The following is an 18,863-nucleotide window of genomic DNA, read 5'->3' as shown; positions in this document are numbered from 1 at the left end:
AGGAGGGAAACAAATAGATAATTGTACATTGTATTCAATAAATGTTTTGTTCATTTTATAGTGTTAAGTCACACTGATTATAAACGAGGCGACACTACCACAAAACCACATCTGCGTCATAGTCTTTATTCAGGACAAAATGAGGTTTTATGTGTCAACTTGCAGAAGGGACAGGAAGAATGAAGCCAGTCTGCTATGAACAATTTAATGACTATTCATGTTTTGTATGTGTTTCAGCATAGCAAACATCGGAACATACTGAATGCATTGAGTAATACTGTAGCCATTATTTTGTTCCCGTAGATGCTGTTTGAGCTAGTTCCACATGTCCGGTGGGGAGAGTCTGTATTATTTTCTTCCTTTGCTCCAATTTCTGCTTCTGGACCTCTTTGAAGACCTAAGAAAATGGACACATTCACATAATATAAACAAACAGAAAAAAGCCATTCCATAATAACAACAGCACATCCAAGTTTCTATAACTTTTACATTAAGGAATGCTGTAGACTATGAATTAACAATACAGCAGAAATATTGGCAAAGACCTAGAAATTGCTGATTTATTTCTACAACCCCATTTCCAAAAAGTTAAGACTGCGTAAAATACAAATAAAAACAGAATGCAATGATGTGCAAATCTTTCATCCCTATATTTAATTGAAAATAGTACAAAGACCATATATCACATGCTTAGATTGAAAAATACATGCACACTTTGAATTGGATGCCAGGAACCTGTTTCAAAAAAGTTGGGACAGGCGCATATTAATCACTGTGTTGCACCACCTCTTATCATATATTTCATTTCAGATCTTGTTTATATAAGGTTTCTTCTTTGCATGGTAGTTTTAACTTGCATTTGTGGATGCAGCAACGTACTGTGTTCACAGACAATGTTTTTTGGAAGTGTTCCTGAGTATGTGCAGTGAAGTCCACTACAGAATCGTGTCTGTTTTTAATGCATTGCAGCCTGAGGGCCGAAGATCACAGCCATCCAATATCGGTTTTCGGGCCTTGTCCCTTGCGTACAGAGATTTCTCCTGATTTTCTGAATCTTTTAATGATATTATGCACCGTAGATGATGAGATCCCCAAACTCTTTGCAATTTTACATTGAGAAACGTTACTCTTACATTGTTGCACTATTTGCCTGCACAGTCTTTCACAGAGTGGTGAAACCCTCCCCATCCTCACTTCTGACAGACCCATCCTCTCTGGAAGGATCTTTTAATACCCAATCATGATACTGACCAGTTGCCAATTGACTTAATTAGTTGTGTGATATTCCACCAGGTTTAGTTTTTAACATTACAACTTTTCCAGTCTTTCGTTGCCTCTGTCCCAACTTTTTTGAAACATGTTGCTGGCATCAAATTCAAAGTGGGTATATATTTTCCAAGATACATTAAAAAATTGTCGTCTTTGTACTATTTTCTATTGCATTCTGTTTATTTACATTTTATGCAGCGTCACAACTTATTTGGAAACAGGGTTGGAAATGTACACTACCAGTATTCTATTATAGGTATTTAAGCAGTTCAAGTCCAGGAAACAACCTGAAATGCTATAAAGGTAAGCGGTAAAGTAAACTGAAAAATAATGTACATTTCTGAATAATAAATAAAAGGCCTTTGTCAGGGAAAAATGAATGGGTTAACAAATTACAGCTGTTCTGCAGCAATGGAAGTAAATTTAGCCATGAAAGTTGATGCCAACTATTCCAAAAGGTGTCCCAACCTTTGTGGACTACTTACAAACTGAGTATGAACGCAATGTTGGAACAGACTGTGTTACTACACTGACTTAAGAATTATTTTGATAGTATTGTACTGCAGGAAGTAGTTGCTATCCAAATAGTGAGAAAGTCAACTAACAAAGTAAAACAGGCAGACCATTATTACCCTTAAAAGTGTAGGTGTTTCCTTTAGAAAAATTGTAAAGAAAGCCGAGGTGTCAATGAGTACAGTTTCCTAAACCATCAAACAGCACTTGGAAACTGGAGGAAACTGACAGGAAGTGGTCTGGCAGACCCAAAACCCCAACTGAATCAGAAGACAAGTTTATACGAGTCAACAGCTTCCTTGATATGCAGCTCACAGGACAACAGCATCAAGCACAACTTAGCATTGATGGAAGTAATCAAGTCTCTGTTTCAACTGTGAAGAGAAGACTTTGAGCTGCAGGTTTGACAGGTTGAGCGGCAGTAAGAAAGCCATTGCTAAGATGGCAAAATAATAAAAAGAGGTTTGACTAGGCCATGAAACACTGCTAGTGGACTACTGCGGACTGGAAGGAGGTCTGATAGACCAATGATGTAAAGTTTGAAATCTTTGGTCCATCACGCAAGATTTTTGTATGCCATTGTGTAGGGAAAAGGATGGTCCAACTGTCAAACATGAAGGAGGAAGTGTGATGGTCAGGGGCTGTTTTGCTGACCAACACGACTACCACAGGATTTTGCAGCATCATGAAATACCCACTGGTGTACACCAAGCTGGTCAGGAATTCATCCTACAGCAAGCTCATGACCCAAACCATGGAAGAACAGCCATAGAAGAAAAGATCAAAATGCTAGGCTTCAAATCACAGAATTGTCAGCAGACTTAAATCCCATCGAGCCGGTTGGGGATGAACTGGGCAGAAGGGTGAAAGCAAAGTAACCTACAAGTGTGCAGCTTTTGTAGGAACGTCTGCAAGTGCTAGGAAGAACTTTCCAAACAATACTTGTTTTCCATTATAGATAGAATACCACCAGTGTGTTTGGCTGTTGTCTTCAATGGGTTGTTACTTTGATGAGTCTAAAATTTTAATTTTGTCAAAGAAAACAAATTGTTTTTGACGAAACTTGTGAGCAGAGCCAGCCTAGAAGAGCGTAAGTGTATCTGTCTGAATGACTGATACTTATTAAATAGCGAAGTGGTTACAAACTCTGGCTCCCTGCGTTCGCCTCCCGTAACAGTAAGAATGCATTATGCCTAAGGTTCAGGAAAGACAAAAACTTTGCTGGCTACAACCATACGTAGCTACGTAATAGGAAGCCTCAAATAAAACAGTTCTGGTGAATAATAGGATTTGTTCAGGATAGACAAATTTGTAGTGGAGGTAAACTTATTAAGAAACGTTACTCAGTTTAACACAATGCTTAATGGCGTCTAGCGACATTTTACTTGCTAATAAGCTTTTATATCGGCCAGTGACAAAAGTCATACAGTTCATAAATACTATTTGTGGTGGAGGTAAACTTTGAAGAAACGTTACTCAGTTTTACACAATAGTTAATGGTGTCTAATGGCGCTTTTCCATTGCATGGTACCAGCTTGAGTCGGCTCTACACGGCTCGCCTTGGTTTGTTTCCACTGCATATAGTACCCTGTAGCTGCCCATAGTAACATCATAGTAAAACTGCCATGATTCCACCTTCAACGCGACACACACAGGAACAACAATGGCGATATCGTACACCCCCAATGCCAGCGAAAAGACAGCATTTGCCAACTAATGTAAACCCTGCAGTGAACAGAAAAATCAATTGAATGAACTCCATCAATTTTATTTTAAATTGACACGCTTTGAACGTGGCAAAAGTAAACCAAATCGGGATTACATGGTCACAGACCCAGTTTGAAAAACAGTGAAAAAGTTGAATAGATCGCCCTGTGGTATAAAATATGACGTAACTGCAATGTTCTCTTAGATTTAAGCATATACACCTAACATTTCAACGCAAACACATTTAAAACAAGCTTCATAACCCCTCCATCTCAATTACAATGTATACATACAGTGGGGCAAAAAAGTATTTAGACAGCCAGCAATTGTGCAAGTTCTCCCACTTAAAAAGAGGAGAGAGGCCTGTAATTTTCATCATAGGTACACTTCAACTATTAGAGACAAAATTAAGGGGGAAAAATCCAGAAAATCACATTGTAGGATTTTTTATGAATTCATTGGTAAGTTCCTCGGTAAAATAAGTATTTGGTCACCTACAAACAAGCAAGATTTCTGGCTCTCACAGACCTGTAACTTCTTCTTTAAGAGGCTCCTCTGTCCTCCACTAGTTACCTGTATTAATGGCACCTGTTTGAACTTATCAGTATAAAAGACACCTGTCCACAATCTCAAACAATCACACTCCAAATGTCACTATGGCCAAGACCAAAGAGCTGTCAAAGGACACCAGAAACAAAATTGTAGACCTGCACCAGGCTGGGAAGACTGAATCTGCAATAGGTAAGCAGCTTAGTGTGAAGAAATCAACTTTGGGAGCAATTATAAGAAAATGGAAGACATAGATATAGATAATCTCCCTCGATCCGGGGCTCCACGCAAGATCTCACCCCGTGGGGTCAAAATGATCACAAGAACGGTGAGCAAAAATCCCAGAACCACCCGGGGGGACCTAGTGAATGACCACCAGAGAGCTGGGACCAAAGTAACAAAGGCTACCATCAGTAACACCCTACCCCGCCAGGGACTCAAATCCTGCAGTGCCAGATGTGTCCCCCTGCTTAAGCCAGTACATGTCCAGGCCCGTCTGAGGTTTGCTAGAGAGCATTTGGATGGTCCAGAAGAGGATTGGGAGAATGTCATATGGTCAGATGAAACCAAAATAGAAGAGTTGCATCCAAAGAACACCATACCTACTGTGAAGCATGGGGGTGGAAACATCATGCTTTGGAGCTGTTTTTCTGCAAATGGACCAGGACGACTGATCCCTGTAAAGGAAAGAATGAATGGGGCCATGTATCGTGACATTTTGAGTGAAAACCTCCTTCCATCAGCAAGGGCAGTGAAGATGAAACGTGGCTGGGTCTTCAGCATGACAATGATCCCAAACACACCGCCCGGGCAACGAAGGAGTGGCTTCGTAAGAAGCATTTCAAGGTACTGGAGTGGCCTAGCCAGTAACCAGATCTCAACCTCATAGAAAATCTTTGGAGTAAGTTGAAAGTCCGTGTTGCCCAGCGACAGCCCCAAAACATCACTGCTCTAGAGGAGATCTGCATGGAGGAATGGGCCAAAATACCAGCAACAGTGTGTGAAAACCTTGTGAAGACTTACAGAAAACGTTTGACCTCTGTCATTGCCAACAAAGGTTATATAAAGTATTGAGATTAACTTTTGTTCTTGACCAAATACTTATTTTCCACCAAAAGTTACCAATAAATTCATTAAAAATCCTACAATGTGATTTTCTGGATTTGTTTTGTTGAAGTGTACCTATAATGAAAATTACAGGCCTCTCTCATCTTTTTAAGTGGGAGAACTTGCACAATTGGTGGCTGACTAAATACTTTTTTGCCCCACTGTAATTGCCGGATATAATACCACGCAGAGGAAGCACGAGTGAGCAGTAACTTTTGTCTTAATACATTGCAGACTGCAAAAATTGTTAGAAAGCTTGGTAGGCTGTTTCTGTTTGGCTTGACATTACTACTTTGACCAGTGCACTGTATGACAGTTAGCCTATAGAAAACCCCAGAAGAAAAGTTACAAACCCCAGAAGAAAAGGTTACAAAAACAGCGCGTCTTGAGGGTTTCATGGGGATAAAGAGTTGATTTCAACACCAGTGCGTAGGTCCAAACCGAGAGGAGTTTCGGGAAAATACAATCACTTAAATTACGAGTCTGGTCCTATGCACTGGCACTGACATGAACCCATTTTAATGCATGGACGTCTGGCACAGACAAACGAAGAGGCGCCGTTCTCGTTATAAAAACATTCTCTGACACTGGATGGCTAACAGACTTTGATTCAGTCTTGTGCTATCAGAAGTCTTCCGTGTTTTCACGTCACCTTTTGGTATTGCCTCAGCTCGGTTGAAACCTCCAGGAAGCAGGTACTAAAAAAAGTATCTGGTACCAGGTACTATCCCAACTTTTGGCCAGTGGAAAAGCAAAAAAGGCGACCGAGTCGCGCTGGTACCATGCAGTGGAAAAGCTCCCAAAAGCAGTCAAGGCGAGTTGAGTCGAGCCAGTACCATGCAGTGGAAAAGCACCATAACAAAGTATTGAAACTTGGCGCGATGTTAATGAGTGACAAAATCATATAATGTCAAGTGGCTATACTGACAACCGGCAAATGAGCAGCTCAGTGATGTAGTGGTTAACGACACTGCCTTTCACGTGGGCAACCCGTGTTGGATTCTCGAGAGAGCAGCCACGATCAACTTTCTCTATTGCGGCCCAGCTGAACTAGGCTTGCCTGGTTTCTTGTTGTCCTACACTTTAATTTAACAGTACATTACGACATTAAACTCTGCAAATATCAATAAAAAAATTTAGGTGTTCTAAAACTTTTGACCAGTAGTGTACATATCATTGCACCTATTCAATATAAAACCCTCGTGGACTAAGAGAGAAGTGGTGTAGGCTTAAGTGAATGGTTTGTGGTTGACTACCTTTATGCACAAGGCTTTCTTGGCCACCCAGCGACGGGTGGCGTGTCTGTAGTACTCCGGGGGGAAAGTGTAGGTGATGCCCAGCTGCTGGCAGACATGTTCAAAAGTGTCATAACGTGTCGCCCTCAGGTGCTTGAGCAGCTTCTTTCTGCGGTCAATTGCCATTAACATCCATCGCTTGTTTGCTTTGTCCTGACACAGAAAAGAGGAATCAAAACACAGGTCAAAGGGAAACATTTTATGTTTAAGTGATACATCTTGTATGGCAAATAGAACAGTGGCTTTCTCATTTAAAAATAATGTAAGTAATTATACCATAGCTAATTTAAAATGTCAAAAACAAACTGACAAAAGATGCAATTATGTATACATTCCTGTTGCCAAACCTTGGCTGCTACATTTTGACTAAAAGGATACAGGAATTTTGTGCAATATTTCTGCAAAACAATGTTGTGTAAATATTGTGAAAGTGTGTAAAATTCCAGCATTGAAGAGCACCACCACTACTCTCTCAAACTTTATGGTGGGTATACGCTACACTAGACAGGAAATCCTGTTGACAAACCTCACACCAGATAGGGGGTAGGGGAGAAAAAATATAATGTGTTGAAAGAATATGCATTCATTTTCACTGTTATTATAGAGACCTAAAATAACAGCTTTGCATTTATTATTTTCCCATACACACCTTAGGATGTTTGTGCAAGTGCTCCTGGTAGTTTCGAATCTTGGAGGTCAAAATGGCCACTGAAACATAAACCAAGGAATTACCATGTGAACACATAATTGGTAAAAGACAGGGGGGTAAATAACAGGAAAAAGCATGTTCGTTCATTCATTGGCCCAAAAGCAGGAACATACCCCTGACTTCTGTTGAGCTGTGGTCAGCGTCATCCCTCTGGACTTTGGCAATCAGCTGCTCAGTTTTCAATTTCAACTTCTCGCTCTGGTGGTTTACAAGATAGTGAATTAATTTAGCAATTTCAAGTGTAGGCACACCATTTCTTTTTTCCCCTTATGAAACTACATTTGTTTTCTAATGAGTAAAGGAAATAACTACTTTAAAATAATTCAGGAGAAAGGTGAAAATAACATACATGGCTTGCTAGTTCTAGTGTCAGAAGTCTCATGACCAAGTCATCGGCTCTGCGAACACAAAGAAAACACATAAGCATTAGAAGAGAAGTATAATAGAGATTTAGCACTAATGCACACTAGGCCGGAGAATAAAGACATAATATCTATGCTGAACAACATCCTCACATTGCCGTAGTTCTTCAGATGTGGAGAGATGAACACAAACACATGAGCCATGTCTTTGTGATACTAAATAGAAATGCTGCAATTCAAGTCTTAACAAATTAAGTGACATACGTTTGAGCGAGTGGAACAGCAGCATATTCCATCTTCAGCATTGTCGGAGGAAGATCACTCAGTTGACTTTCCATCACTGGTGGGAAAAAAACAGTAATTTATTAAACATCCACCTAGTCATAGGTCAGATAGATGTCCTCGATCTCCTCTCATAGCATACCTGGCTTCTTCTTTCTCAAGGCACGGGCATAGTTTCTCACAGGCTGAATGGCAAAACACCCAGTACCTGGTGAGAAGCAAGGAAATGATGAAACAATGCATCCTTTTCACTATTAGAGCAGTAGAATGATCCCTGAAGGAGAGTAGCCATGTAGTCCTAATATTAATTTCAACAAAATATGTAGCCTAATTGTACGGGATGGGAAGAAAACACAGGATTACGTAGAGTTTCACACCCTGCAAAATGATGGCACATTTCAGGTGGCCTGAGAGGAAAGGTCTCACCACTCTTGCTTCCCACAAACGCTTCACAAAACCACTTGGTAGCAGATCAACTGGTTGCATGACACAACGGCAGGTATTTGTCTGGGTAAAATTACATTCTCATCAAGATCCAAATGATTCTTTTAATTTCAAATGTCTAGACAGGTAACAATAATTTCTAGCTAGTTAATACCTCACAAGGACACAGTAATCATAACCCATTTCCATTAATTAACTGGGTGGCTTGAGCCCTGGTGGCTTGTTGCCCGAAAGCCATTGTATATCAGACCGTAAACCATGGGACAGAAACAATAATAAAGAAATAAACGTGTTACTCTATCCCACACGCTGGGGGGCCCCAGGGTTAAGAGTCAGAGAGGAGGGGTTATTGCCAATCCTTACAGCCTGGGGTCCGCCTTCCAAAATCCAAACTTGTTGCACAGGGTGGCATCCAGACCAAGTGCTCTTAGTTTGGTGAGGAGTTAAAGGAACAGCAGTGTTATAGTCAATAAACAGCATTCTCACATAGTTGTTCCTTCTCAGACAAAAAATAAATGGAAATTGCAGCCTCCTTCAATCTGTTATGGCTGTACGCATATTAGAGTTGATCCAAAAATCCTGGCAGACTGCCACTGATATGAGAGCGTTCTGAGGTGAGACTACAACCCAGGACAGGTTGAAGATGTGGGTAGAGACAGCGCACACAATTATGGACACAACTGGGGATGGGTCAGGAGTGATGAGACTGACGTCAGCCTTGGAGAGAAAGAACACCTGGTTGAACGGAGCAGCAAGAGCTCTTCCGGGTGGCTCAGAGTTGTCAGCTTTGAAGCAAGCGTAGAATGTGTTGAGCTAGTCTACAAAAAAGAGGCATCAGTAGGCGATACGCAGTTAATTTTCTCTTCGTGGTCTGTGAAGGCAAGTAATCCTTGCAACTTAAATTGTTAACACCTGATTCAAGTTTGAGAATGTCCTTTTTTTACTCTTTGGATTCAAGGACCTTATATTTTCTTATCTTGTCTGAGCAGTACAAATGTGTCTGTTCTTGTCATGGATAGGCTACTTTCATTACACTGAAAACGTTTCATGAAGTTAAAGACATACTCTTTAACAAAATGGTTAAATGAGAAGATATAATGTTTATTTTAGCAGAACTGCTCTACCTCAGTGACATTTGTGGGTTTGATTTGTTTCGTTTCAGGTTCTGCCACAACTTCTGGCTCTAGGTTATTACAAAACTCTGTATTACTTGTTCCCCAAACATTCTGCATTTCCCCACTTCAGCACATTCTCCTGTAGAAGTTTCTGAGTAGAACTAATGGTTAATTGAAGGTCCAGATACAGCAAAAAATATCCAAACCATGACACTAGCACCCCCATGCCTGAGCGTTGGTTCTTACTGTGGAAGACAGATAGGTTTTCACCAGACATTACAAGGCCCATGTTCCATTGACACATCAAAAGTTTAACAGTTGGCATCCTTATCTTTTTTTTCAGACTGACAATATCATCATCAGTATTGTGTCCATAGCACACACAAAAAACTGGAAGCATACTCTTCTATATGGTTGCTTCCAGCTAATAAGAATTCAGGATTTGAACCACCCAGTTTTCAAATATAAACCAGATGGTTTGAATCCTGAATGTTGATAGGCAGAAAGCCAAGGTATATGAGGTATATGTATTCTGTGGTATGACATCCTTTTTTACTATTCTAACTGCAGTGGGGATAAATAATAGTAATGATCTCAGGGGTTTGTGGTGTATTACCAATATACCAGAGCTAAGAGGTGTATCCAGCCACTCCATGATGGATCATAGCTAATAGCCGCAATATATTGGCCATATACCATTGTGCCTTATTAATAAAGCGCTGTATAGACTAGAGCCAAAACAAATAAAAATGTGTCAGTTTCAAAATACACTCACAACTCGCTGTGTAATTGCTGTAGTTCAAATAATTCCCGCACTGCCCTCTTCTGGCAAACCAAATTAAAAATGTTACTCATTGGATGACAGAACAAAAGGAAGGGACCTAGATGAATTTTCCCAGGTGTGGTATATCAGTACCCCCAACAGCACACATTTTTGTTGTAGCCCTGGACAAGCACACCCAATTCAACTCAGTGAGAGCCTGATAATTAGTTGACAAGTTGAATCAGCTGTGCTTGGCTGGGGCTACAATGAATATGTGTACTTTTGGTGGTACTTGAGGACCGTAGTTGGGAACCACTGTGGTATATGGCCAATTTATCAAGAGCTGTTCTTAGGCATAATGCATGTGTCCCTGGACACAAATAGCCAGTCGTAGTAAGCTATATGGCCAAATACAAAGAACATCCGCGATGCCTTATTGCAATTATAATTCGATTCCCAATCGAATTCCGCAATTAGAGAATAAACGTGGTCTTGTCATACCCTAATACTTCGTAAAGTAGTATTAGATTTAGACATTAGATGCAAATACCTGACAATCCAGCCTCATTGCTGCTGTGTAAAGGCCGTGTGATACCAGAGTTGTATTCCCGGTGTTTTAATGGAAGAGCAGCACAGTGTCCTTTCAGCCTCGACAAAAAACCATGTTCCCCTAAAATAGCAGATGCCCATTTATGAGTGGTTCTTAAACTAATGTTTGCCAACATGGCTAATATTTATATAAATCAGGTTTCACAGATCAAAACGTGACGAGTAAACAGCATTCGTCGACCCCTACAAGAGAATCGCCATTTTGAACAGACATAAATAATCAAATATAGTTTTGACGGATTCGGGAAATAAAACAAGATTACTGAATAATCGATCAAGTTAATTATCCAACCACGTAAAATGTTACGTTATTTAATTTAATGTGTCCAAGAATTTGTTGTAGCTCGCCACGTTAGGTTAGATTAAGTCCTGCATCCGAAAGTCGATCTACTATAAGCAGTACTAGGGAGCCTAAACTACTAGACGGAAATCTACGAGGAAGTCGGTGGAGATATAAGATACATTAAATAATGGGGAAAGTCTGCAGACTCTACCAAACGCAAACTTTGCATCTGCTATTAATTTGAAAGTTGCACTTTATTATGCCGTTCAAAAGACCCATTTGGAGTGGACATCACGGTTACGTCACTGAAGTTTGGTGGTGGCAGAAAACTCCGGAACAAGTGTAGGGAAACGGGCAAATCCTCGGACTAATGGGAACATTTTTTGTGCCGTTGGATGTCAGAATAGGAATGCAAGCCTTCATTTTTATAGAATACCGTTGTCGAAGCCACTCTGGCTTTAAAGCAAATTGCAGACGTTTATGGTTGCATGCCATTAAACAGACTGACTGGACAGATGAAATCATCCGGAATGCTCGTGCAGTGCTAATTTCATATCAGGCAAGGTTTTGTCCACTGTTCATCACACACAGGCAAAATCAATTATGTAGTTATAATAATAATGACAAATTAGTAACAGCAGCAACCACAAATCTGGCATTCTCATTGGGCTACTTCACATTGGTAAACGCCATGGACCAACGTTAGCAACCTTAGCTAGCGTGTAAGCAGATTTAGCATGCAAACAAAACAAATAGGTGATACTTAGTTTAGCTTACACCACTCAATATTTATGCAAGAATTAGATGAATATACAGTAACATTTTCCACATCCTCTTTAACCCCCAATGCAAAACACTATAATAGACTGTACATGTACACATTGCCCTATATAGAAAAAAATATTCTATACACCACAGTAAATGTATTGTAGGATGTTCAGGAGACGGTATAGAGTGACTATGCAAAAAAATCAAGGGGTACTATGTAACTCAATGGAAATGAAATACATATTGTGCTATACAGAAAATATTATTCTATATGCCGCAGTGAATGTATTGTAAGAAATGTTCAGGAGACTGTATAGAGTGATTATATTATATATAAAATAAGATGTATTTGTCCTTATAGTGAAAGATACATGTTTCAATTGAGAAGTAGGAAGGCTTGTATTGTATGAGTATTTAGTACGGTTTGTGGACTGGAGAGAAAATAACACTATAATCTTCTTGCTTGGGTACAGACAATGGCCCTCATTTATCATTATTGCGTAGAAACGGGCGTATATGTTGGCGTAAGATTTTGCTTACACTCCTCTCATCGCCTGATTTATGAAACTGTGCGTACCTTTAAAATCCAGGTGTACGCAATACCTTCCCTTGATAAATGCCGCGGCTGAAAACGATCGTCATTAGAATAACACGCCCCTATATATTCAAGTCTCCGCTTCCCCCACGCCCTCATTTTACGCCATGGATACACGGAAGACGGCAAAAAAGAGAAACTTCTCTGACGTGGAGATTGAGACGATCACCAGGGAGGTAGAAAGAAATAAAATTGTTTCATTTGGCAGTTTAAAAAGCGGAATAAAAGATCATGATGTGATGTGGAGTACCATTCATTCACATTAATAACTGCATGACAATTTGTAATATTCGTCTTATTATTTTATGATATTCATCAATGACGTTTATTGTTATTTAGAAGAAGAATGACGTTATTATTATTATTTCTATTATTGTCTAAAAGAAGAAGAATGTCATTTTTATTATTTTGTCAGTCTGAATTATATTTTGGTAATTCAAAGCCTTTTATTACTGAACCCAGTCCATGCGCAACTGCCGGGCCTAACCCTGAAACGTCATGTAAAGCGCACAGGCTCGCATCTGAAGGAATACATATAAGTCAAATCCTTTGGTAAAGTCACACAAATGAAACCTTGAAGTCCATGTTGCACAAAAATAAACACTGAAGTTTGTAATTATGTTGTTGTTTTTTACAGTAGGTCATAATATATCACATCTTTTAGTTTGTCAGTGCGTTAGGATTTTCTTTTCTGCGCTATTAAGGTTTCATTTCTCTCCGTCATGTCCATGTGCAATATGTTGTTGTCATCCATCCACCAAAGATCACTCCAAATATAACTATTAATACTGTTTTATTTTCAGTTTACATCTCTGCACTGGCATAACATCAGTGCACGAGGGAACTGCAGCAGGGGCTGAGTATACGGCTACACATTTTTTACTTGAGACAGGTCAAAATAAAAGTCCCGTCTCTTCACACATGCGCACAATTAACTCTTGCACAATTTTGGGTATACAACAGTCAGTATCATAATTAAACAACATAATATACCATAAATGATGAGAACATATAACTCAACATGCGCATTTCCGCACTAACTCAAAACGTGCGTACACCACCTCCTGAGCTGGCGTAGGATTTGAGAGTGCCGTACGCCAACGTCCATATTGATAAATCTCAAAGTCACCGTGGTTTTGGGTGTACGCTAGGTGTACGCTGGAAATTTGGTGTACGCACTTTTGATAAATGAGGGCCATTGTCTCAGAGCCCCGGTGGTCCAGTACCTCCTGCCAGAAGGCAACAGAGCGGATGTCTTATGTATGATTAGGGTCAGAATATCAGCACCTGAAATAAAACAAAAATTTTGAGACATGCACATATTGACATGCACATATTGTATGATCACATTATTGCAGACTAATCTTATAACAATGTACATGGAAGAGCTTGTATGGGCAGAGTAAAATCCCAGCAACAATTGCAAATACACAGTGCCCTTGGATTTCTTTGCATATAATTACTCTATCCATGCGCCTGAACATTTCATAGAATACATTCACTGCGTCGTATAGAATCGTTTTTTTTTTATAGGGCAATATATATTTCATATACAGTAATTAGCATTGTGGCCAATGGTATGGGCAGAGTAAAATGCCAGCAACAATTGCAACTACACAGTGCCCCTTGATTTTTCTGCACATAATCACTCTATAGAGTCTCCTGAACATTTCCTACAATACATTCACTGCGGCGTATAGATTTTTTTTTTCTGTATGAGTCAATTTTTATTTAATATCCATTGAGTTACATTGTGGCCATTGGTATGGGCGGAGTAAAATGCCAGCAACAATTGCAAATACAGTGCCCCTTAAAAATGTTTGCACACACTCACTCTATAGTCTCCTGAACATTTCCTACAAAACATGTTTACAATATGCACTAAGCACAGTGGCAAAATAGATTAATTTAATATTATTAATATCGCGTTTTGCCGCCGACTTTTATTTTGAAGGCAAAATCGGAAAACCGGAAGTATTATTGTTACTACAGATTCTCTAGTGTTGCCAGAATAACGCTACTGGTTACGGCGGTCATTTTCTCCATTTTCTGCATGCTACCAGTTCGCCCCCGACCAAAATACGTCATCACTGTTTACTAACACAAAAATGTTCTATACAGCGGCATACTGGTGGTATTTCAGAAAGCAGGGTTAACATACTCTGAGTTGAAACCACAAATCTGGGTTGACTGACTCTGAGCTGTCAAACTCAGAGTTGTTGGTTTCAGAAAGTTAACTCTGAGTAAAGCTAAAGTGCAGGAGATAAAAAAAAGCCCTCATCAATGGAACGCAGATAACGTGATACATCATGGCAACAGGAGAAAAAGATCTCGGACCCTTTACTTCTCCCCAGTGGAGATAGATATATTAATCAATATACATGCAGAATAGCAGTACATGTTCAAGAAAAAAAGCAATGCAGCTCCAAATGAACGTGAGCTATCGTGGCAGAAAATTGCTGACCGCGACAATGCGTGAGTGTTAGTTGAAAAAAAAGGAATATCACATCTCGAGTATACAACTCATGAAACATTTATAGGATTCAACGTATTCAAACGTTTTTTTTTTTCATTTGCAATAACAAGTATGGCAATGACATGCTTGGTTTTCCTACTCCCGACAGTGCAGATAAAGTTAAAAGGAACAGTAGTCATAATTTTAAAATACAAGAGAAACACAATCAATCAGTAATAATATTATACAAAAACACAAATCAATAAGAATAATAACTTTACAACTGTAATGCAATGGAAAAAGTGACAGGCGTGCATTATATAACTGGCAGATGTGCATGATATAAAGTGACATGTGTGCATAGACTATGAATGGAAGGGAAGAGGGTTCCCGAGTTGAGCAGCCTTACAGCCTGTGGAAAGAAGCTGTTCCGTAGCCTGTTTGTTTTGGACTGAATACTCCTGTACCTTCTGCCCGACGGCAGCTTGTTAAACAGTCTGTGGCATGGGTGACTGGGATCTGTGATGATCCGTTTGCTCCTCTTCCTACATCTCTCTGTGTAGAGATCCAAAGTTGCAAGGATGGCAGCAGCAGTGTGAATAGATCATAGCCTTGGTGGCTGTAGTCTTTCATGATGGTCCTGTGCTTTCCTATGGCATTTTGTATGGTAGATACCTTGTATGGAGGGGAGATGGCAGTTGATGACGCGCTCCGCAGACCTCACCACCCTCTGGAGGGACTTGCGATCAGAGCGGCTGCCGTATCAGGCAGTTATGCAGCCTGAGAGGATGCTCTCAATGGTGCACCTGTAGAAGTTGGTGAGAGTTTTTACAGACATTCCAAACTTCTTGAGTCTCCTCAGGAAGTACAGTTGCTTTTGGGCAGTTTTCACTGCCAAGTTTGCTTGCCTGGACCAAGTGAGGTCATCTATTTATGCAGGTGCAACCCAACAGACAAAACGTACTTGGCAGCAAATGAAGATTAAATAAAAATATATACTTCAAATAGGAAAAGTATAATATCCGTACAAGCAATTGTGATGCTGTTTATCCCCCCCTACCTAATTAAACACCTTTCATTGGCAACATTCAACATATATTTCAGTAGTAATTGAACATTTCGAAGAAAAAATAAGTACAAATCTCAACCAAAAAAAATTATTTGTTTGCCTATTTGCACATTATTCCTGTGGAAAGACTTCCTATTCACTAAATCTTCATTTACTGAAGTAGCTGTGATTGCAGTATGAGTGCCATCTATGCAGCCAATCACCCTTGGAAACCTTAAAATATTAACTGATTAATGGTTCAAGTCACAAAGCTTCATACTAAATAATGAATTACTGCTTAGACTGATACCTGCAATTCTGTGGAATTATGATGAGTCTTGTGGGTCTGTGACTTGGGAACATGACAAAAGTGTACAGAAAACATTTCAGTGCAAGAGTCACAATCTCAGAGACAGTTGCCTTGGACATATGCTCAGCGTCACCAATGTTATACAGAAAACTGCAACTGCAAAGAATTTGTTTTCGAACTGAGAGCATGTCCATGATGTATCATAGGAACGATTTGAGGCATGAGAATATTGTTCAGATGAATGATCGATTATGCAGAAAAACGAATTCTCAAACAGATAATCATTAGAGAATGATAAAACATCCAAATGGGGTCTGATCACTCTCTCCCGACTGAGATTTGTGCTTCTACTGGCTCTTGGAGAAAAGGACATGCCCTGGCTGACACATTCAGATGGCAGGTTTCAGTTAAAGAGTAGGACAAACTCATGGTTATTTGGATAAAACCTGCTAGCGAGCAAGTTAGCTTCACTGAGTGTGTTGCCGTAGTAACTGACTCAGAGAAATGCTGAACTGGCTCTTTGAAACCGTATACCCAGAGTTTCCATCAACTTTGAGTCAACTAACTTTAGGTTTTCACTAAGCCTACTTTCTGAAATACCCCCACTCTCGGCAGATGGGGCTGTTAACCATATCCGACAATGTTGAGGTAAATATTTTATATAAAAAAAAACATTATTATATCCATCTATTTTTTCCAAAATAAGATTAGAGGCAAATGGATTCTTTCCTAGTCATATGGCAACCCAAGATGTTAGCTGCATCTTCAGTTCTCGGCTCTGACATTTCTAACTGATATGTCCGTGGTCTGTGTAAAATATTTGCCTATTCAATTCAATCAAAGATACTTTTACCACACCAATAATGCATGGAAGACCCGGCCATTCATTTTTGTCTTCTGTAGAGGACATTTAGATTTTATTATATTTTCTTCAAGTCCATTCATGACACCATAGTAATTCCAGCTGTTCCTTTAAGAGGACATCCTGGGCTTTACAATGATGTGACATCTAATTACATTTTTGTGATATTCCACCATGTTAAGCAACTTTTCCAGTCTTTTGTTGCCTCTATCCTAACTTTTTTGAAATATGTTGCTGGCATCAAATTCAAAGTGGGCATATACATTGAACAAAATTATAAATGCAACACTTTTGTTTTTGCCCACATTGCCCTCATGAGCTGAACTCAAAGATCTAAGATTTTCTCTATGTACACAAAAGACCTCTTTCTCTCAAATATTGTTCACAAATCTGTCTAAATCTGTGTTAGTGAGCAGTTCTCCTTTGCCGTGATAATCCATCCACCTCACAGGTGTGGCATATCAAGATGTTGTCAGCTCTGGTCCGGTCACTTCTGATGTGGTCAGCCGTGATGTGGTCAGCTCTGGTCCGGTCACCTCTGATGTGGTCAGCCGTGATGTGGTCAGCCGTGATGTGGTCATCCATAATGTAGTCAGCTCTGATGTGGTCAGCCGTGATGTGGTCAGCTCTGATGTGGTCATCCATAATGTAGTCAGCTGTAATGTGCTCAGCTCTGATGTGGTCAGCCATGTTGTGGTCAGCTCTGATGTTTTCAGCTCAGGTCTGGTCTGCCATGATGTGGTCAGCCGTGATGTGGTCAGCTCTGATGTGGTCTGCTTAAGTCCGGTCAGCTCTGCTGCGGTCAGCTCTGATGCAGTCAGCTCTGGTGTGCTCAGCTCTAATGTGGTCAGCTCAGGTCCAGTCAGCTCTGATGTGGTCAGCTCTGATTTGGTCAGCCCTTGTGTGTTCAGCTCTGATGTGGTCAGCTCTGATGTGGTCAACTTTGATGTGGTCAGCTCTGGTGCATTTAGCTCAAGTCCAGTCAGCTCTGATGTGGTCAGCCCTGGTCCGGTCAGCTCTTATGTGATCAGTTCTGATGTGGTCAGCCCAGGTCCGGTCAGCTCAGGACAGCCCTAATGTGGTCAGCTCTGGTAAGCCTAATGTGGTCAGCACTGATGTGGTCAGCTCTACAGTTCTAAAAGGTTTGGATGCGTCTAAAGCCTCATCTGGGGTTGTTGTCCATTGACTACGTCCGTCAAATCTTTTCAGTCTCAGCAGGTCTTTATCTTGTGTAAATTGACCATTCTTTTGGTAAATTGTGTCTTTCGAAGCACATCTGATGCTGTTCAGGTTCTTACCATATTGCTCGCTGAAACAGGATGTCAAAACCGGAATCCAATAGGATGGGGATTCCATACTCACCATCCCATTGATCCTAATAGTCCATACACACTATTCCATTGGTCCTAATAGTCCATGCACACCATCCCATTGGTCCTAATAGTCCATACTCACCATCCCATTGGTCTTAGGAGTCTATACACACCATCCCATTGGTCTGGGAATGTTTACAATCCCATTGGTTCTGGCCATTTACAGCAGTCTAAATTCACCATCATTCAAAGCCTGTCACTGTTTCAGTTCACAGGGAAGAATTCCTCTGTGATACGATGACAGAGATGACTTAGAGATGCATCCGGAAATGTTAAGCACATTTAATATACCTAATTAATATACCAAATGCGCTTCATACTATGTGTCTGATGGAAAGAAGGGAAGCTACACATTTAACTTTGAACAGGATTCTGGAGTTCAGGGGTTCCAGTTGAGTCAGGTTCAGGTGTCTTAGTTTAGATGTTCCTGGAGTACGGAGTTGTC

The 18,863-nt window shown here is 40.2% G+C and overlaps 1 protein-coding gene across 2 annotated transcripts; it reads right to left on the bottom strand.

The window, feature by feature from the left end:
* Positions 1–105: 105 nt before the first annotated feature.
* mrps15 (mitochondrial ribosomal protein S15) lies at positions 106–11,099 on the bottom strand. Of its 2 annotated transcripts, none has more exons than XM_020041193.3 (8): positions 10,666–11,099; positions 7,936–8,001; positions 7,776–7,851; positions 7,499–7,547; positions 7,263–7,347; positions 7,090–7,148; positions 6,402–6,593; positions 106–397 (listed from the first exon to the last, which is right to left on the bottom strand). In XM_020041193.3, the coding sequence occupies exons 1-8, from the start codon at positions 10,838–10,840 to the stop codon at positions 287–289; spliced, it is 813 nt and encodes a 270-aa protein (XP_019896752.2). In that variant the 5' UTR covers positions 10,841–11,099; the 3' UTR covers positions 106–286. The 2 variants fall into 2 exon arrangements, with proteins under 2 accessions (XP_019896752.2, XP_019896753.2); XM_020041194.3 differs by lacking the exon at positions 10,666–11,099 and adding an exon at positions 8,601–9,058.
* Between the last annotated feature and the right edge of the window lie 7,764 nt (positions 11,100–18,863).

This window comes from Esox lucius, chromosome 20, assembly GCF_011004845.1.
Source record: "Esox lucius isolate fEsoLuc1 chromosome 20, fEsoLuc1.pri, whole genome shotgun sequence".
Lineage (NCBI taxonomy): Eukaryota > Metazoa > Chordata > Actinopteri > Esociformes > Esocidae > Esox > Esox lucius.
Note: the sequence above shows the minus strand (reverse complement) of the source record. Positions and strands in the feature narration are given on the sequence as shown.